Genomic DNA, 20,218 nt, shown 5'->3' with positions numbered 1-20,218 from the left:
TATAGAAAACCAATTTCTTTTTGAATATAGAAACCCAATTTCTTTTTGAAGAAGGAAATCCAAATTTCTACCTCAGTGCCAGAAAAGCGTCCAACTGCACAACCTGAGACACTCAGTGAAGAAGAATCATAGGCGTCGAAAGAATTTCAAGGGGAAACTCCATTTTTTTTTCAGGAGATCGCAAGCACAGGACCATGTTCATGGTGCGTATCAAGCTCTGGCTGCGTGATATTGCGGGGCCCATCAAAGCCTGCAAGGAACCGAGCTCCTGCAAGGACTTGGCTACTTCGAATCTCATCGGCTCACCTTTGCCGGGGGCTGAATTAACGCACCCGGCCCACAGCCGCTGTGTTCACCTCCTGGGCCGCGTGAAGCTGACGACAAAAGCCTGTTCTCTCCTCCAAAACGAAGGCGTCTTCTCTCAATCAACGGGAAAGCGGAAATCGGCAAAACAAGAAAGGGGAACTATTCCAGGAGGAAAAGCCCCCGTGGAAGCATTCTGTGAAAATGGTCGTTTTTTAAAAACCTTTGAAAACCATGCTGCTGCTTTCACAGCTTTTGTCATGGGCAGAGCCGGGGTTCCCTCCCTCCGCAGGGGGGATTGCCCCGGCCCAGGAAGCAGCCTTTGCTTTCTGGACAGAACAAAACAGTCAAAGGCAACGACCAGGAAAACCCAAAAGGCTCCTGAAACTTTTATTTCTAGGGCTTGTCACAGCAGCAGCGAGACAGCCACGCTTTCTCCAAACCTTCACATCACATTGCAAGCTGTCGGGCTCTAACATGGCAGAACTCAGGTTATTTCTGAGTATTTTCATTTCAAGCACGCGCTATTTATTGTGGGGTACGTGGGTCTAGAATCCAGAGCAATGCTGCCCTGAGCCCACGCAGGGGGTGGGGATGGAACAAAGAATGGGACCAGGGCTCTGCAATCCCCCAAAACCACGCGGGGACGTTTTGCAGCCCTTTAGAAAGGGCACTGGGTAACTCAGGGACCAAGAGTGGCGATGCGAGCCCCCAAGAGGTCAAAACAGAAGGAACAAACAGGCAGGAAGGAGCCCACGGGGATGTGAGAGGCTGCAGCGGCAGGGGAGCCCCCCTCTGTGAACTCCTCGTGCCCCTCAGTCTGATATTTTACATATTACTGACGTGGGAGATCATTAAATGACCGAGTCTTCCTCACACCAGACTTCAGCCAGCTTTACTGCTGTGCTTAAAAGAAAACAAGACAGCTGTCAGGATTTAATCACAGTTTTATTCTGCAAACCCAGCTTTTTCAATTCTAAAATTCCAAAAAAAAAAAAAAAAGGTGGTGCTGCCTCTCAGGGAATGTACAGCTTCCTGCAGTCTTCGACCTCAACCAAAAAGAGCAGGGAGAGAGCAGAACTAAGCAAATCTACAGACCAAGACAGCGGAGCGCACGCCTGCTCGCAGGGCAGAGCAGCTGGGTCCCTCCCCTTGCAGGAGAGCGGAACGCCGCCTCCAGCCGCGCACAGTAAGACAGGAAGAGGAAGAAAAAAAAAATACAAAACCAAAACCAGGGATTATAACAAGGGCGTGGGACAATCACCTTCACACAAACATTCACAGTTACTCTTGCTCCGGCTCGGTGGCCGCCGGCGGAGCCTCTTCCTCCCCCCCTTCCTCCTCTTCCTCCTGCTCGCTGCATGCAGCCGGAGCCACCTCACTCACGCTTTCCTCTCCCTTCTCCTCCTCTTTAGCCGCCCAGCCCTCAGTTTTATTTTCTGCTGCTGGCTCCTGGGAAGTTTCTGGAACCGAAGGCGGCTCCTCCGAGTCTGCCTCGGCCGCTGCTTCTGAAGGCGCCACCGCGTCCGAAGGCGCCGCAGCCTCACTCGTGTCCTCCGCTGCTTCCTCCGCTTCGAGCTGGTCGTCGTCTTGCAGAAACGGGGGCATCAGCAGCTGTTTGGGGTGCTGATCCTGCTCCCCCGCGTGTTTCAGGAATTCCTCTGATTTTGACAGCTCTTCGGAAGGCCCTTCCATCTCTTCCGCTGCCGGAGCCGCGTCCGTAGCTTCACCCGTGTCCCCAGCTCCTCCCTCCTGGGCCTGGGCAGCCTCCGCAGCAGTGTTTTCGTTTGCTCCTTCCCCACCGCCATCTCCGCCTTCCAAGGCTTCTCCTTCATCCACGTCCTGGTCGGCGATTTCGTCTGTGAAGGGATCTTCGCCCTGGGGAAGAGAGAGGGGAAGAGAGAATAGTCACCGGGCTGCAGTGAGGCGGAGGCAACCTCAGCCGTGAAACGCAGAGGTTCGCAACCGATCGGAAAACGGCAGCTTCTCAATCGTGGAAATCCATCGCGTCAAGCCCCAAAGCCGCTAAACTTTCAGCAAGAGAAGCGCCCCGGGAGGGTGCTCGGATCCCGCATCTTGGAGGAGCGGGAGCAACACGCAAGTCTTCCCTCCTGCACGGCACGCTGCTGAGCGTGCGGGCGCTGGGGCTGGGTCCTATGCTAAGAACCGTGTGTGCTGCAGCACCCGGGAGAGCGAGCCGGGGCATCGGCTCCGCTCTCGGCTGGGAGGAACTCGGCTCAATGAGACAATTTAAAAAAAAAAAGAAAAAAAAAGCGATTCCTCAACCTCTGTCTGGTCCCGGCTGGGTGGGATGGCACAGGACTCCCACACGGTGGGAAAGGAGTGGGAAGATCAGCAACTGGTGGCCTTCCTCTTGCCCTTCGCTGGAGATCAAGGAGTCCAGCTGCCCGGAGCCACGGCGCTAACGTTAACCTCACGTGCACGCAGCCCTGGCAGTCCCCCGAGCACGGCTCTCGCTCTCTCCCCCACTACGAGGAGCCCGAGCGCCTCGGGGTTGGGTTTATTTTTTATTTTTTTGACCTCGTTACCTTTATTCAGGCCGACATCAGATCCTAGCACTGCTCCCATCGGGGCAGGGACCGTTTTGTTTGGCTCTCTGCTTGTGTTTCGGGGCTAGGTGTGGGTGAGCACTGTATGGTCAGTGGGTGCTGTGCCCTAGCGCTGGCCCTGCCGGAGAGTAGGCGCCACACTGTGCCACCATCCGGGACAAACCGTGCTTCTAAACTCCCTCTCCCTTCCTCACCGGTCACCAAGGTATGCGGAGGGCTGGCCTGCAACAGACGAAATGTGAAGGGAGGTGGGCAGCATGCCAGCGGCAGAAACCTCGCCTGAAATCTGATCGACCGGGACGAAGAGTTTTCTCAACTCCCCCCCCGCCGTGGCTGTGCTGGAGGCCAGGAGAGCGACCTCTCCGGCTCCAGCACAGCGCCTGCGACGTCCCGAAAAGCGGAGGCATGCCAGTAGAGGCCGGCCTGGTAAAGCCAGGCCCGGCCCCGCTCGCTAAGTCCCAGCGCCTCTCGGGTTCTCTGCCTCACGGACCGGATCGATCAGAGGTTCAGACCAGATTGGCTGCCTCCACACGAGCAGATCCATGCAGGTGGAGGACAAAAGCAACGGTAAATCTTCCCTGGCTGAGGTTCAGCCAGCCGGTCTCACCTACCGAGGTTCTGGAGGACGTGGGGGGAAAACTTCAGGCTATACCTTGCGATCTGGACCCGTGTCCGTTATCGCCGGTAAAAGCTACGGGGGGATATGAAGTCCACTAGTGGTGGAGACTGTCACGGCCTCCCTTTGGAAGGGCGAGGCGCCCAGCATCCCTCAGAGGAGGAATCGTTAGGACCGCGTTCAAGAAACCAGCTCTTGATGCTGACAGTCTTGTCAATTATCGCCCTGTCTCCGGCCTTCCTTTCTCGGGGAAGGTTGCCGAGAATGTTTTGGCGAGGCAGCTCGGGCATTACCTGGAATCCTCAGATTTCCTCCACCCCTTTCAGTCTGGTTTTGCACCTGGGAATGGTACGGAGACCGTGCTGGGATGGGTCGAAGATCTCCTCCTGCCGACGGACAAAGGTCAGGCGCCCGTGCTGATTCATTTAGATCTGCCGGCAGCCTTTGATACCGTTGATCATGAGGAGTTGTTGACGTGCCTGCGGACCCTGGCAGGGGTAGACGGAGTTGCACTTGAGTGGTTCCGTTCTTTCCTCTGAGAGATCCCAGAGGGTAGCACCGGGCAAACGCTCGTCTGCCCCGAGGGCTCTCTCGGGTGGGGTACCGCAGGGTTTTTTTGTGTCACCCTCCTGTTCAACGTGTATGAGAGGCCGTTAGGGGAGGCGGCCTCATCACTTGGCTGCAGCGCCATCACACGCTGGCAACTCTCAGCTCAAAGTCTCTTTCACTGGACCCAGAGGGCGGAGTCGCAGTTTTGCTAGAGTCTAGCAGAGACTGGGCATGATGAGAGCCAGCTGGCAGAGGCTCGGTCCGGGGAAGGCCAAAGTGATGCCGGTGGGACAGGGGAAACATCTGCTCCCCCGCGTGGGGGGGGGGGGGGGAGGCCGCCCGCGCTGTCGGCCAGCTTTGCGGACAGGGCTGCTGTCGGATCCTGGGCTGCTCCTGGGCTCCCAGGGAGCAGCAGTAGGCGAAAGCGCTTCGTTTCGTCTTCGCGGGGCCACGAGGTTGCGACCTTTCCTCTCGGATGCGGGCCTCGCCCGTAACCCCCGCCACCTCCAGACCGCGTTGCTGCCAACGCGCTCTGCGCTGGGGGGCTCTGGGGGCGGCCCGCGGCCGCCCGCGCGCTCGGCGGACCCTTCCGCACGGGACGCGTTCCCCCCAGCGCTCTGCTCTGCAGGCTGCACTGGCTTCCGGCTTCTTTCTGCAATTCCGAGTGCTGCTCTGGACCTAGCGAGCCCTACCTGGCGCCGGCCCTGCCCTCTCCTCGCACTCCAGCTCGGCTCTGAAGAAGGGCCGGGGAACGCTCTGCCACTTCCCAGCTTGCACCTCAAGGGAAGGAGGGGCGGGGGGGCTACAGCCAGGCTGTTCCGGCTCACGGGAACTCGGCTCCGTCACTCGGTTGAGCTGCCGGGAGCGCTGCAGAGCCCAGCTCTTTACACAGGGCAAAATTCGCCCCAGTGCAGCGTGGGGGCGGCGGGTGGCACAGGAGCCGACCGCCTCCAACTCCAGCCCGGCCTGGACCCAAGCGGTGCTGCCCAGCTCACGCACGCTGCACCAGGGGGAGCTTGGTCCCCAGGCCACTGCTCGAGGGGTGGCTTTAGCACACCAGAGTTCCTTTTTCTCTTTTTTTTTTTCTTCCCTATTTTTGTCTCCTTATGTTTCTGTTTGGACGGTTTCATAACTGCTCTACAAACGCCTGGGAATTACAGTAGGTACAGTCTGCAAGTTAAAAAAAACATGAGAGGTTGTAAACCGCCTACCGAGAAAAAAGAAACCAGACCCAAGGTTTAGACTAGAGGCAAAAAGGCAGCGGAGTGGGATCTACGCTTCTCCCCATCGCGTGCAGCAGGGTGTCCTGTGACCAACATGCAGCACACACAGCGATGCGCGGCTCCGCGCCGCTCCAACGCTCGGGACCACCGCGGCGCCTGTCCCCCACTGCTCCGGGACCTCCGCACGGGCTGGTGACTCTCTCGCCCACTCACCTTGAGGTACTTCTCCAGCATCTTGACGATGTGTTTGTTATTCAGGACGCTCTTGGCGACGTGCAAGCTGGTCTTCTTGAACTGTTCCGCAGCCATCTGAAAAGGAACCCAACGTTAGCGTCACTGGGCCAGTCCTAAGCGGGAAGGAAGAGTTCAAAAGAGGATTTTGGCTCGAGATACTGAATTCTTTCCTCCTCGGCAGGGCTTGCAAAGCCTGACCTCAAAATCCAGCTTCTCAGAGAGCGCCACAAGGAGCAGGTAGAGGCGAGCACCTGCACCTCTTCTGCTGCCACGAGCCCTGGAGAGGAACGCGCGCCAGCTGGAACATCGCCCCAAATATCACTCATCCCAAGCGCGACGAGTCCACGCACACGTCAAATGTTTAACGCCGAGGAGACAAAGACTACCCTGAGGGACGTGTGGGTCCGACCGAAGCTCGCTGTCTGCATCTGCGCTCGCATCGAGAGACAGCAGCCACCCCCAGGGGTTTCCAGCAGCGAAGGCAGCTCCACAACCTCCCCGTAGAGAGGAATTCCTGCGCCAAACCTCCTGGGAGCTGCTGTTCAGCACAGCGTTCCCATGCCCTGGCAGGCCACGAGCCCCAGAACATCTTCCAGAGAGGGCGGTTTGTTTTGCTAAGCTTCTAACACCTTCTCCCAAGACATGACGCAGCTACACGTGGGACAGGCAGGATCTGTACTTATCCCACGTAGTGAAAAATAAAAGCTGCTTCCTGCTTTTCACAAGCACTGCACTTCCACTGCCTCTCTTCAGCCTAACTCACCCCATTTCTAAATCCCCTCCGCAGCCTGGGCCAGTTCAGACACCGATTGTCTCCTACCCAAATTCCTCACGTGCCCCCAAAGGGGACTTTAAGCCAGAATTTTAGCAAAATTAGAGAGAAGGAACATTTAGCCTGAGCATTTATACAGCATGCCCGGACTTCAATTAGTCCAACACCAAGGAGGCAAAAAGAAAAGGCTACCGGCTGTCTCCACAAAGCTGCGGTTCGGGGCCTGTCTGGATTGTCTGAACGCCAGGCGCCAGTTTTGGCTCAGAACACGTTCTCCCACGGCAGCCTCGCTTCCCGCTGGCTGCACAAAGTCACTGACGTGCTCCGATAACCCCCCAGCGCAGGAGGAGAGGCCAGCTCTCAGAAATAAAGGCAGCGCTGCACAAAAACCTGCAGAGACCGACCGCGACCAGAAGCCAGGTCTGGTTGCTTACCCTGCGGTTTCGGTTGTGATCTGCGGATCGCAGGTGCCTCTGGAGGAGGTGGTTCTGCGCAGGAATTAACATGTCACAGGCCATGCAGTGAGCCGCCTCGATCTTCTTGAAGAAGTGTTCCTGGCCGATACCTGCAGCCACGAGGAGACGTCAGCCCCGATGCGTAAGGAATGAGACGTTCTGGGAACACCAGAACCTTTCTACCTGCTCTCCCCATGCCAGCGCCGACGTGCTAATTCAGCACCTGTACGCCTTCCCACTTCTGCCTTCCCTTTGGGGACAAAAATCACATCCACGAGGCAGGGACAGGGGTTATTCTGCTCTAAAACGGACGGTACCGATGCAGTACCCACGTGGAGGAGGAGAGATTGTGCTAACAGCCCAAGGTACGAAGCAGTTCACTTACCTGAGCCACGCTGGGCACCAAACCCCGGTTTCTCCAGTCCTGCGGGAAGCCAGCCGGCCTCTCCAGGCCCATTTAACGGCAGAACGGCCAGCTCGAGCCTCCCCCAGCGTTGGCTTCACTCCTCTCTACCTCTGCCCAGGTTTTCTGCCTGAACTCCCATTTTGTAGCCTACCCGTGGCTTATATAAGCCACATTCCCCACTCCTGGGCTCAGCACAAATACCAGCTCTGTGCGCCGAGGACGGCCGTGCTGGTCAGGCTACGTGGATTTTCTCTCATCACGCTTTTTGCCAAAGCCCACAACGGATCAACTTCACTGCTTCCTCTTAGTGTGAGAGGCAAACACAGGCCCCAGCCTGTGTTAACAGGCAATTAACAGCCACAAAGGTAGCAAACCTTTGGAGTTTTTCCCCCATTTATCTACTTTTAGGATCTACCGGTACACAAGCTTTGTGAATCTGTCGCCTGTGAAACTGCAGGACAGATCCCCACCAAAGTGACATCCCACAAAGCGGGTACCGAGGCATCCAGACCCCGACCCACGGCAGCACAAAGGACAGAGCCCCTCCGGAAGCAACATTCATCAGACTGAAACCCTGTTAAGCCGCAGCAGTCCTCAAAGTCAGCAGGGAGCCCACAAGGTTCTGATTAGTTTGGTAGGCCGGGGTGAACGGGAGGTTCGGCGGTGGTTTCACCTCTTGGCAGCCGCCGCTCTGCCACCAGCTGCGGCCACACCACTGCGTGCTACCGGAGAGCCCCGTGTTTTTGGGATTCCCTCCCTCTTCCCCCCCACGGGACAGACTCTTACCCTTAAAAGGATCCGGCTTCTGCTTTGTGCCCTCTTTCTCAGTCAGCTCCTGGCGACGCTTCTCAATTTTCTTATTCCTATTGACGATGTATTCCTAGAGAGAGGAAGGGGAAGGAGCTCGCTGTCCTCCACAACGCACCGAGACACCAAGGCCCTCAAAAGGGAAACGAGGTCCCTGTGGTCTTCCTCCTGGCCTTGTCATAGCTGGTGAATTAAGAGGACGAGGCAGGCGTTTTCCCCTCCCCGTCCCTTCCAGCAATGAAAGATCCACCCCAGAGCCCAGCTCGGTGCCCCCCCCATCAGGTTCCGACCTTACAGTCCCCCAGGGCAGACGGCAACGCCCCTCAACAGACCCCAAGAAGCAAAAAAAAAAACCAGACAATGAAACACCCCATTCCTTCCTCAGCTCTAGCTGTGCAGGGGGCAAAGAATGTCTGGAGCATTTATTTCTGGCCTTTCTGTTTAAATTCGCAGAGCCAACCTCCCTTCCCAGCACGCCAACCCAGGAGAAATCGCATCACACTAAATGAAGTCATCGAGTGACGCGTTAACGAGTGGTGATGCGAGCCAGCCGGGCAGAGGGCTGACTGTTCACGATTTCATAACCCCTTCCACTCCCAGACAAGCCTGGAAATCCCAAATAACCCAGCAGTGATGCAGAGAAGACACAGAAGAGACGCGCCAGCACGGGGCTGTGCATGTACCTGCAGGAACTCGACTGTTTTGTCTGGGAGTTTGGTGCCGATGTACCGCAAGGTCTCTTTGTGGAACTTGCTCTGTAGGTGTTTTTGGATCTCCTCTTCCTCAAAACTGCGGAACTTGCACACGGAACAGGCAAACTGGATCCTGAACAGAGCAATTGCACCCAAGTGAGCTGAATTTTTAGTGAGAACATCAAGAAAATCACAGCTGCTAGTGCCCCAACTGTACTTTTCTCTCTCTTTTTTTGTTTCCCTCAGAACGCCACGCCACAGTTTTACGCTGTGGCAGTTCTTTGTGATCGCTGTGTAACCCCCACTGAATGAACAGCATCCACTTCTCCCCAAAATAGGTCATTACACCACAGGAGAGGATGCAAAACCCCACACAAGTTTAAAAGCAGGTGGACAAACTCAAACCGCAGGAGACTGAACAGATATAAAAATACTCTCCCTGGTTTGGGACAGCCCTGAGATACAGAACCACAGGTGCCACCTTAAGCTGTCTTTCGGTGATTTATGGTGTTACTGTCATAGCAAGGCTGCTTATATAGCCACTTAATATTCCCTTCTGAATTTGTAACTCTACACTGAATTTGTAACTCTACACTGAGCTATGTATTAAACAGCACGGTATTCCCATCTTAGAGCAGTCCTAAGGGACAGAAAGGGGGAAGAAAAAACCCAAAACTGCTGGAATCAGAACGCAGAGCCCCAAAACGTGATTCCCCAGACAGGCTTCTTGCAGAGAAGGTCCCAGGTAAATATTACAACATGCAATCGTTCACAGAAATGCTGGGAACAGACCAGGCTATCCCTCTTCCTACCTGTCCATGGCACGGTCGCGCATCCTATCTCTTCGCCGCTGCTTCTCCCTCTTCTTTTTCACCTCTTCGTCATCATCTTCGCAGCCGTCTCCAGATGCTAAGGGGAAGGAAAAAATAAGAACAAAAATCTCAGAGTTGCTGTGTGCGAGCTCACGGTTCACTGGCTGAGGTATTTCGGGACCAAGTTCCTTCGCTTCCTCTTTATTCTCAGCTTCAGAAGGAACTTCTGGCCTCCAGCAGCTGCCGTAAAACCCAAACCCTCCCCTCCTCCAGCTCCCTCAAATTCCCAGAGCAACTCAAGTCTTGGGAGGACATGCCCTCACTGGAAAGGGCAGTCACAAAGTCATTTAGTTCCACAGTGCCGCAGAGGCATGCTGCCAAGACACCCCCCGTCTCACTTTTTGGGGGAGAATGATTTTTTCTTCCTGTATTCTCATTTTTTCCCCCCAACCACCTATTTTTCACAAGGCTGAAAAGCTACTTAAACAGGTTAAGCAGCAGAAGCACGGACGTTAGTAGTGCTAACATCGCAGCTCTGTTTCCTTAGAACGGTTTCAAACAGACTTATTACGTCGCCTTCCCAGTAATCTCGAGACTTGTCAGGAAAACAGCTGAGACCCAGAGATTCAGCTGACCTAATCTTGGCAATATTTTAGGGGAGAAAGCTACAAATAGTGGGTCAGAGGTCTATCAGCCCCACAGGACAACGCCTTCAGGTGAAAGGAGCACAGAGACCAGTCCCAGTCAAGACCCAGTCAGCAGTGGGAGGCTTGAACAAGAACTTTAACACCCAGCCGCGTTTGTTTCAATCCCAAGCATAACACAGAAGCGCCGACATCACTCACTAACGAGGCTTCTGCAAGTCACCATAACGCAGAAAGCACAGCACGTTTGGGGCTGACGTGTCTTCACCAAAAAGGACAATCCAACGCCAGCAGAAGCTGTTTCAGCTCCTTTAGAGCACGTGGGTTTTAAAACTACCACCCTGATATCCCGCCATATATCCCTGTATATCCCGGCGGGAGCTGCATCAGCTTTTGATGGAGGAAAAAAAATAAAAAAATCAAACTCTGGGCAGTGCCTGAAGGCGAGGCAGGCAGCAAGGTGGAGCGTGTCCGGCTCGCACGCTGGGGGAGCCACCCTACCTTCCTCTGCAAAGTCACCACAGCTCCCGTTCTCCTGGAAAAACAGAAACAGAAAAGGACGCCGCTGTCACGTGCTGCCATCTGGAGGTGTCGTTGTCCACCCAGCCACCGGCAGCGCTGGGGAAGGACGAGGTGATTTCACCCCCCTGCTGACGCAGGGACGGAGCGTCTACGTTCACTACCACCACCGCAAGGCCGTCAGTTGGCACAGGTGGTTGCACGTCACTGCGGACTATCACTCCTGGCCATCAACGTTTAAATATTCCACGCCTGAGTCACTGTCTGAGGAGCGCCCTGCAGGGACCCCCCCCTCCCCCCAAAAACCTGGCAAAGGAGTAAAGGAAACCACCACTAATTGGGACTTCTGCCTAACGAGCCTCACAGAGAGCCAGAAGCATTAGGACAGGCGCGGGATCCTGTCCCGCTCCAGGGCTCTCAGCGCCTTGGCACAGGCACCTCAACACAGATCAATCTGCCAGTAATCCTTGCTGAAGGGCACGGGAAATGAGGAGGAACGAGTACTTTTGGAACGTACGGGCTCAGAACGCTGCTTCTAGGTGATTTTAACAACTCTGCCTTCAGCACAGTCAAAAAGGCAAACGGCTGACGTGGGTAAATGTTCCCATGGCTGCCACAAAGACTAAAGGAAAAAATAATAAAAAGTTACTTACACCTTTGTCAGCTTCATCTCCTGATTTTTCCTCTCCTTCGCCCTCATCTGCTGCATGCAAGAAAAATCATTTAGCCGGTGTCGGGAAGTTTTCTCCCCCATTACACGCTCCAAGAGGCTACTTCGGAAGTCACCAAGTACTGCAATAATGGCTCAAAACCCCAGCAAGGACAGCCAACGGCTCACTGGTTTCTCCTTGCCTCCCAGTCTGTGCTGCAAACGCTGTCCTTACACCCCCAAAGCCCACCTGGGGCATTAAATTTTGGCCTAGGCCACGAAGCCTGCGCACAAGGTACAATTTGCAAGCACATTATGGCGACACCCATGCCAGCAACTGAAGAACATGGCAGCTTTGAAATAATCGTTCAGCTGAAAAGATAATTCACCTTTCAGCTGAAAAGATAAAACGCTTAAGAACACGGGGGGGAAAACGAGCAGCGCTCGGCTCGTACCGTTCTCGGTGTCGTCGCCCTCGCTGTCAGTCTTTGCCTGTTTGCTGTCCGGCTCGTCTCCACTTTGGGACTGCTTCCGCTTGCGTCCTCCTTCACTGTCCGATCGCCCTCCTGAACGGTTTCGGAAACCTCTCCTCTTGGGCTACAGGTGGAAGGAAACAACCAGATCAGCCAGCCCCACGCCCCAGAAGTTCAAGTATTCCACCCGTCTGCTGCAGGCCCTACAACAGCCAAGCCCAGATGACCCCACGAGACTTTAATCCGGCTACAAAAGGATTTGCCGGTGGACTTAAAGCCAGGTTGAACAAATCCATTAAGGGTCCCACCGCCCTTCTGAGGGGATTCAGGACGGGGACACCGCCCTGTTTGGGACCCCTGAGATCACTCAGCGGGGGAAGCGACCTGAGCTCCTCCAGGAGGCTCAGCTCCACCGACCAACGGCCAAGCCGCCCTCCCGGGGCAGGAGAGCGAGCTGCCCGGGCTCTCACAGCAAAACCCACGACGGCGACAACTTACCGTGAGCGTGTTCGTGTGCCAGGGCACCGCGCCCATCCTGTCTCTGTTCCGCTGCCGCCCCATTCCGTACGGCACGTTACCGTACCGTCCCGTTCCCATGCCCGACATCCCCATCATGCCATAGTCATAGTCTCCATAGTCCCCGTAGTCTCCGTAGTCACCGTAATCCCCATAATCCCCGTAGTCACCGTAATCTCCATAGTCTCCATAGTCCCCATAGTCCCCGTAGTCAGGGACCAGGGCTTGGGAGAAGAGAGAGGGGAGCCTGTTGGGGCCGGCGCCCCCCATCCCACGCCCACCCATGTAGTTCAACTCATTCCAGCGAGCGGAGAGGCGCTCCGAGCTCGAGGAGGGCATGAAGTGGTCGGAGCGGTTGAAAGTGTTCAGGCGCCCCCGGTTCTGCACGCGGTTCTGGCCCCGTCCTCGGATGAGGCCGTAGTTGTTGGCCCGGTTGCGAGACTGATCCCTGCGGCCGTCGAACTGGCTCCCGAAGGAATCGCCGCGATCGGCGCCGACCTCGCCGTAGTCGTAGCCGGACCGGTACATGTCGCGGTCGTTCATCGAGGACCTCGAGTCGTACGATTCGAAAGACTCGAACCTGAAGGAGCTGCACGGTGAGGAGAGAGCAGTCAGCAGCAGGAGTAAAGCCGTGTATCGCACAGAGTTTGCATCTATTCGTATCAAAACCCAAATGTTCTCGACTAAAAAACCCTTTTTAAATTCTGATCCCTTTCTGTACCCACCACCTTTTCTTTAGCCTCAGGAAAATCAGTATCAAAACGCTGCGTTTTTGGCACAAGTATGCGAACAGAAACTTCGATCTATGATTCTACGATCTGAACAGAAACCCTTTGGAGGGGTTACAACCTCACCAGCTTTATAGCAGAACACCAAATCACCCCGAGCTTTGCTTTGCCAGCTGAAAAGCAGATCCCAAAAGCTTCCCCGCTGCAGCCTACACGAGGCAAAAGCAAGAAAGGCTGCTTCCCATCGGCAGGGTCAGCGATTCGGACCCAGAAGAGAACATCCTGCCTGCTAAAGGATCTCAGCTGGAGGAAAAGGGGAACATCAAAACAATCAGCCACCACCGGCAGGGACAAAAGCACGGACACTGGCTTGAAAGGGAAACCCTGTAGGAAGTAACAAAAACCTAACTTTGCTTAAAAAAAGAGGCAAACTGCAAGGTTTAGTCCAACACGCAGGTGTACTTTTAATACCATGGAGAACCCAAAAGGAAAGCAAGCAGCCCCTTAAGGCAAAACTCAGAGCTGTTCCTCCACGTGTGGAATTAGTTCAGGTAAGCCCCTCAGCCGTCCAAAGTAACATCAAACGGCAAAAAAAGAGGCGAAGCTTCGCCGATTCAGCAACTCTTGCCAGGCTCTGCGTTATCATTCGAGCGGCAACACGAGCACCAAAATGAAACGACTCTCCAGGCTGGCACGGTTTAGCCCAGGGGAAAGAAAAGCACGCTGGGCAGCCGGGAGGGAAGACGGATGTAGGTGAAAAGGTGTTTCTAGCTTTGAGGCTTCTTGAAATGAAAAAGCCTTCTACAAAATCTGTTAACCGAATCCACCACGGAGGTCGCTTTTAGTGCCTGATATATACATCAGGTTTGACATGCTTAATATTTCATGTATTAAAAATGTTTTTGTATATAAAGGGGTGTGCACGTGCACACACGTATCAGGACAGGTTAAAAATTAAGCGATTAATCTCGTTCGTTCACCCTGGAACGGACAGCGGATCATGCTGTGCAACCAGAACAGCTTAATCTGACGTCGCAGTGATTCGAGGCCACCCTTTTTTACCGTTAAAAAAAAAAAAAAGGGAAGAAGCTGGGCAGTCACCTCTCCTGGTCTTCCATTCCTTCCCCCGTGCCGCCGCTGCCCTCCTTCGACAGCATATCCAAGCGCTGGTTTATTTTGGCTATGATGGAATCCGAGTTCTCGTTCGCCACGGTCTCGCTGCCGTACGAGGCGACGGGCATGGCGGAGCCGACGTCGGCGTTCATGCTCATCTCCGAGGTTTTGGGAGTTTCCCAGGTGCTGGAGGTGGCGGCAGCGGCCGCGGCGTAGTTGTACGTGGCCGCCGTGTTGGCGGCGGTGGTTTGGGTGTTGTAGTAGTCATAGCCTTCGTAGCCTGGCAGAAAGGGGAAAAAAATCAGCGTTAATGCAGGGTCATTGGGACAAGGGAGTCTGGGAGAAGAGCTGAGACGCTAACGGACCCTACCGGGCAAGGCTGCGGCTGAGCTTTGCTCCTTTAAAGGAAATCTGGCTTCTTAAAGCGAGAATGTCAGAGGTTTCTTGTTTCCCAATGCTAAAAGCTTACGGATCTCCTTTGGGCGCTTCTAACCACGGAAACGGAGCGCTGCCGGTTCCGTTTGTGATTTAGGAACAAGCTCAGTGGATACTGTGGGACTTTGTCAGCCTGAGGCAGCTACGCCGCAGTCCCAAAACCCAAAGACGACCAGAGCACCGCACACCCGGCAAACAAAGAACCAAAGGGACGGAATAAATCCAGCAGGGAAAAAAAAAGAAAGGAATCAAAGCAGTGAGGAGCACTCGAAGAGCACAAAGCCAGCCACCACAGGAAAAAGCGAGGCCCTAAGGCCGGAGGTCACCCCACGGGACGTGTTGGGGGGTCCCGACGGCACCGGTTGCCCCCCACTCGCCACCTCCTGAGCCCTGAGCTAAGAGCAAAGCTTCCTCCAACAGCCCTGCAGTCGCCGCTTCTGACCTGGCGTGCCCTTGGCTATGTCAGTCCTAGGGCTCTCGTAATGCGACTGCCAAGTCTGCCAGGAAGATCCCTCATAATTCTCCTTGGCCGCCATGCCTACAATAAAATTGACAACGGTTAAGGCCGACGGCGCGCTGCTGCCTGGCTCTTTCCTTGCGTTCCCCCCCCCCCCATCCCCCCCCCAGCTGCCTGGCTTTTGGTTGCGGGGGGATCGTGAGCCCACCAGAGCAGGGAGCGCCCTCGGGCCTTGGCTGGGGCTCCCGGGCTTCCCAGAAAGAGAAACAAAGGAAGAAAAATTCAATTTTTCAGCAATGATTTGGGCTGGGAGGCTGGAGTCGACAGCCCTGCCGCGCAGTATTCGATTTTACCCCGTGAGGAGCAAATAAACGGTATTTCATAAAAGCACCTTGGGCTTTTGCTTTCCCTGGGGAAGGCATTAACAGCTCAGAACAGCCAGACAATCCGAATCTGGGCCAATTAATTAAACACCGCTCCGAGAGGAAACACTTACTAGCAAAATGCAAATCATGTTTAATTCAGGAGGCGCTAGCCTGCGTGTAGACACCATCAAGATGCCAGAACTTCAAGGGCAAGCCTCGGATTTTGAGGGGGGGGGAAAAATAAAAAGTGGCGTTACTGAGATCAGAGGTAACACATCTGGCTGTTTGAGATCAAAAGAGAAACGGAGGCATGAAATAAATTAACTTCTCGTCCACGAGGCGATTTGCCTGCTTTAAGAAAGAGACGGCTCTCCGTCATCAGGACGGAGATTCTGCCCCGCAAAAGAAAAAGCCGCATGCGATCGCGGCGAAGAAATCAACGAGGGCTCCTCATGGACACCAAATGGCCCCGAGCCCGTTTTTCCTGCACCAGAGGAAAACTCCTGCGCTCTTCGGGAGCGGGGAAAGCAGCTCCGCGCGGTGTGGCCGACCCGAGACCGAGCAGGGCACCAAGGCGCTGAGCACGTACCTTGCCAACTTGTGGCGTTCGTCGCGTATGTACCTGAGCGAGAGAAAAGAGACGGGGTCAGCTCCGGAAGCAATGCCCTGCAGCAGCTAGAAGGGGAGGGATGCAGCAAACGCAACGCTGGTAAAAATTACTTTTCAGAATGGGCGAGGAAGAAGCTGGGACTTCCAGCAGCTACTTATGAGAATGAAATGGGAAACGGACATCTTTTCTTAAATATTTGCACTTGAAAACACTCAAATGACCCAAAAAACCAAGCCAAAACTCAAGTAAAACACCTGAGGTGCCTGCGCAGAGTTCGCACGGCAGCATTTTGGTGCCGAGGCACTGTTTGGGGCACGTGATTGCCTGCAATTCCTTTTTCTCCCCGAGCTCCAAGCCCGGGGGAACGGCGGCGACGGGGCTGCCCCCCAACTCCTCTCACCCCAAGCCGTCACCGCTCTGAAACCCGGCCGCGATTTGGCCTCGGGAGTTTCGGTTTCGACGCACGCTCAGCAGAACACACCAGAAGTTTACCTTGGGTGTTGCTGGCCCCCGTACTCCAGGTGCCATAACCTGCAAAAAAAAAAATAAAATAACAGAGCTATCAGAAGGTTCAGGTGCTTCCTCCAGCCACAGTTCCACTTTCTTCCCTTAATTGTCCCAAAATCAAGGATGTTTTTAATTACACCTGCACTGGGGAAAACGTGCCCAAAGCCTGACTGATACTTTATTTGCAATTAACTCTGAAAACATCTCGTTGACCCTCGGGTCGATGACACACTGAGAATTAAGGAAAATGATAAAAAACAAACCAAATCACAAACAGGTGGAGTTTTGAAAGAGAAAGCAGCTCTGAAAGGCACTTGGTGCAGCCACGGCATGAGGCTACGTGAGAGCTTCACGAGACAAACCTGCCCAAGACCCGACCCTGCTCACCACGGGCCTACAGAACGCGTGCCCCCTTTTAAAGGCTTTTTTGGGCTGTTGGAGCAGTGAATTCCTCAAAGCTCGGGAGAAGGGGAGTATAAAGCACAGCAATCGTGGCAGAAATGTTTAAACCACCACGGAAATCACCAGGTGGTGAGCAAACAGGGAGCAGAGGCGAACGACCACGTTTTCTAAGGGGAACCTTGGCGCTGACGGGTTTCCTTCCATGCTTTTGGAGGCCGAGCTGTGCCCTGTTCAACTTCAGGGCAGCCAGGTCACGATTTTTTCCCCCATCCTCCTACATGAACAGCCCGCCGAGCACACGCGGACAAAAGCAGGAGAAACAAAGCCAGTCCGGGGAGGCTGCAAGGTCTTCGGTGAAGCCTCGTCTCTGCCGTGCCTGCGGCGCAAAGGAAACGGAGGCTGCTCGGCCTGAAACGCACCAAAAACAGTTTCACTTCTTTCTCTGCTGAAGCGCGGGCTCCTCGTGGGCTGCGCCTCTGGGTTATAAAGAAAAAAGCCGCTCAGTTTTGGGTGACATCTGTGTCCTTTGGCGGCTGTTCACACAGGTATCGCCACGGGGGCGGTGCTCTTTCAAGGAATAAAGAAATCTGGGTTAAGCAGAGACCTCAACACTTTGACAGCAATTAAGAACACGGTAATTAAGCAGTCGCCATCTAATTCCAAAACCAACGTTTCTCAAAGAAAGAGCCCTACGTAAAATGTTTGGGTATCAGCGACTCGATACCAGCATCTGCATCCCTCCCCTGCCGCACATATGTATTGCTGTTTGAGGGAAGATTCCAGCTCCTAGACAGCTCACTAGTTTCAAGAAACCAAAAAAAAAAAAAAAGCAAGATTCCTTCTCCGCAGTAACTTTGGAGCTGTTTATTCAGATCAAGTTGTCGAAGGAGAGAAAGCAACACTTGTGGAGGACGATCCAGCTGCCCCGTTCACAGCACCTCCCTTAAAAAGAGACGGACTGCATCCTGAAAGCATGGTTTGCTGAAGGGTGGTGAGTAAAAACACATGCAGAACGGGCACCACTGCTGAGTTCTTTCTAAAACGCCGCTGTGGACCCGTCAAAAATCGCTCCCGGGGGACTTGCATGTTTTTGAAGGTGAGCAGAGTAAGCAGAGCGTGAATTTGCCAGAAGAGGACCAGGATACGGGGCTACACGGGTCCCAGAACTGCAAAAATCGACCGTACACGGGGTCTGCACGACCTTAAAAGGGACCTGGAACAACCGAGGAAGCAATCAGGCGCTAAACTTCCACTGGCACAACTTCCTTTCTCTTCCCATCTCTGTCGGCGTCGTTTTGAAGCTTGAAGAGACACCAAAAACTGGTGGAGGCAGGGAAACGGCACCCAGCACGCCGCCGCTAGGCACGCGAAGGAAGGAGGCTTCTTTTTACAAGCAGGGCTTCAGGCAGCGACTGAAAACTCCTCGAAGTGGCAGCGTCCTGCCGGCACCCTCGGTGTTTCGGGGCTCACCTGCTGCCTCCTGACCATCTCCACGTTTCGGGGCCCCCTTGCACCCCACTTCACGCCGCTGATCTCCGCGTTTCGGGGCTCACCTGCTGCTTTCTGAGGATCTCCATGTCACCTGCCACCTTCTGCCCCACGCTTTGGGTCTCACCAATCTCCACGTTTCGGGGCTCGCCCACTGCCTCCCCCCCCGTTCCACACGGGCTGCTGCGGGGTGCAAAGCGCCGTGGCGTGCCCCAGCCCGATGCCACCCCAAACACCAGGGCGCAACACCCCCACACCAGCAGCGGAGGTTGTTCGGGCGCGTGTCCCCCCAGCCAGGTCGGTGACTGGGGGGGCACCGAGCACGGCCGCACCGAGAGGCCCCCCAAAAAAACGGGGCTGGCTGGATGCCCCTGGTGGGGTGGGGGTGGGGGTAGAAGGAAGGTGTAAAAGGGGGGGGTGAGGGAGGGAGCAAGAAGGGGAGGGCTGAGGGAGGGGGGCAAAGGGGGCTGGTTTAAACTGGGGGGGGGGGGGGGGGGGGGACAGACACCGGGCGCACGGGGCAGGGGGCGGGGCCGTGCGGCCGCCATTTTGTGGCGTCTTCAGAAATGGCCCGGCTCCATTTCCGCCGACCAGAAAGGGGCGGGGGGGGAACCGTGAAAGGTGAGGGGGGGCAGTACCGGACCCCCCCCCCCCGCCGCCATGTCCCTACCCCCCCCTCAGGCCGCCCCCTCCCCCCCCCCCCAACACCTCCCGGCGCCTCACAGCCCCGCCCGCCAATCAGCGGGCTCCCTCCGCTGAGCGACGCGCCGCTCGGCCAATAGGCTGCGGCGCCCCCTCACGGGAGGCGGGCCCAACGCCTCCTTGCCCCGAAGCGGCCGCTGCCGCCGCCGCCAAACGCCCGAGCCCCGCCGGGGAGGCGGCGGGAGGGCCGGGGAGGCGCCCCGGGCCCGGGGCCGGCCCGCACCTACCGCCGTAGCCCTGCTCCATGGCGACCGCCCCCGGCCCGCGGCGCCGCTCCGCCGCCCGAGCGCTCAGTGCGCAGCCGCGCAGCTCCCGCCGCCCATTGGGCCCCGCCGGCCCCTTCGGCCCGCCCACGAAGCGCTGCTATTGGCCGCCCTTCGGCTCGGCCGCTATTGGCTGAGCTCGCCCCGAGGCGCGGCCCGCCCGCCGCTCCCATTGGGCCGCGCGGCCCGCCCCCCGCCCGGCCTCCGCGATCCGATTCGTGGAGGAGCCTCCTGCGGTCCCGCCCCCTGGACCCTTCGGTGGTCACGCCTCTCCGCTGTCAATCACGGCCGGACCCGCTCTTGATTGGGCGGCGGCGCGGGGCGCATTGTGGGGGCGGGAGGAGAGCGGTCGCCATGGAGACGGGGCCTGGTCCCGCTCTGCGGGCCTGACCCCCCGGCCCGCTGACCTCTTCTTGGCCTTTGCCCGTGACCCCGGCCCCAAATGTGACCCTCCCCCCCCCCAAGGTGTCCCCACACGTGCCTCTGGGTCCTTGCCGTGACCTCAGCTATGACCTTTGACCCCAGCCCTGACCACTGACCCTGCCCATGACCCTTTGGCTTGCAGAAAAGGGACTCCACAGGGGTAGTCCCGCCAGAGCCGTGCGCGCCTGACGCGGCAACTTGCCGTGGTTATGTGCAGCAAAGAGATACATGTGCGTGGAGTTTCACAGAGCGCCTATACATAGTCATAACCCGTCCCCGCTTCCTATTAAAGTTAGTTCCAAGGAGTCATCTCCGTAAACTCCTCCCATCTGCACTTGCCCAGTGCCTCCTGGTGGTGGTCGTCGGGAGCCGTGGGGATGAAGATGGATGGCTCTTCCTCGTCACCGCTAGCTGACCTCCTGTCTTTGCACAGACTCAGGCGCTCCTTGGCTCTTGTCCATCTGCAGGACCAGTTTCTCCCAGTT

The 20,218-nt window shown here is 56.0% G+C and overlaps 1 protein-coding gene across 11 annotated transcripts; it reads right to left on the bottom strand.

Moving 5' to 3' along the window:
- Window positions 1-1,232: 1,232 nt before the first annotated feature.
- Window positions 1,233-19,397, bottom strand: AKAP8 (A-kinase anchoring protein 8). Of its 11 annotated transcripts, XR_010827138.1 has the most exons (17): window positions 19,275-19,397; window positions 16,441-16,479; window positions 15,928-15,960; window positions 14,959-15,054; window positions 14,070-14,361; window positions 12,223-12,829; window positions 11,707-11,848; window positions 11,256-11,305; window positions 10,585-10,618; window positions 9,440-9,536; window positions 8,619-8,760; window positions 7,915-8,008; window positions 6,702-6,832; window positions 5,475-5,570; window positions 3,783-3,977; window positions 2,853-3,095; window positions 2,044-2,181 (listed from the first exon to the last, which is right to left on the bottom strand). XR_010827138.1 is itself a non-coding variant. In XM_066986376.1 (15 exons), exons 1-15 carry the CDS (start codon window positions 19,291-19,293, stop codon window positions 1,588-1,590), a joined length of 2,466 nt encoding a protein of 821 aa, XP_066842477.1. In that variant the 5' UTR covers window positions 19,294-19,396; the 3' UTR covers window positions 1,233-1,587. The 11 variants fall into 11 exon arrangements, 9 of the variants coding, with proteins under 9 accessions (XP_066842477.1, XP_066842478.1, XP_013026210.2 ...); XR_010827139.1 differs by lacking the exon at window positions 2,853-3,095 and having other exon boundaries at window positions 2,046-2,181; XM_066986376.1 differs by lacking the exons at window positions 2,853-3,095; window positions 3,783-3,977 and having other exon boundaries at window positions 1,233-2,181; window positions 19,275-19,396.
- Window positions 19,398-20,218: the final 821 nt, after the last annotated feature.

Source organism: Anser cygnoides, chromosome 34, assembly GCF_040182565.1.
Source record: "Anser cygnoides isolate HZ-2024a breed goose chromosome 34, Taihu_goose_T2T_genome, whole genome shotgun sequence".
In the NCBI taxonomy this organism is placed as follows: domain Eukaryota; kingdom Metazoa; phylum Chordata; class Aves; order Anseriformes; family Anatidae; genus Anser; species Anser cygnoides.
Note: the sequence above shows the minus strand (reverse complement) of the source record. Positions and strands in the feature narration are given on the sequence as shown.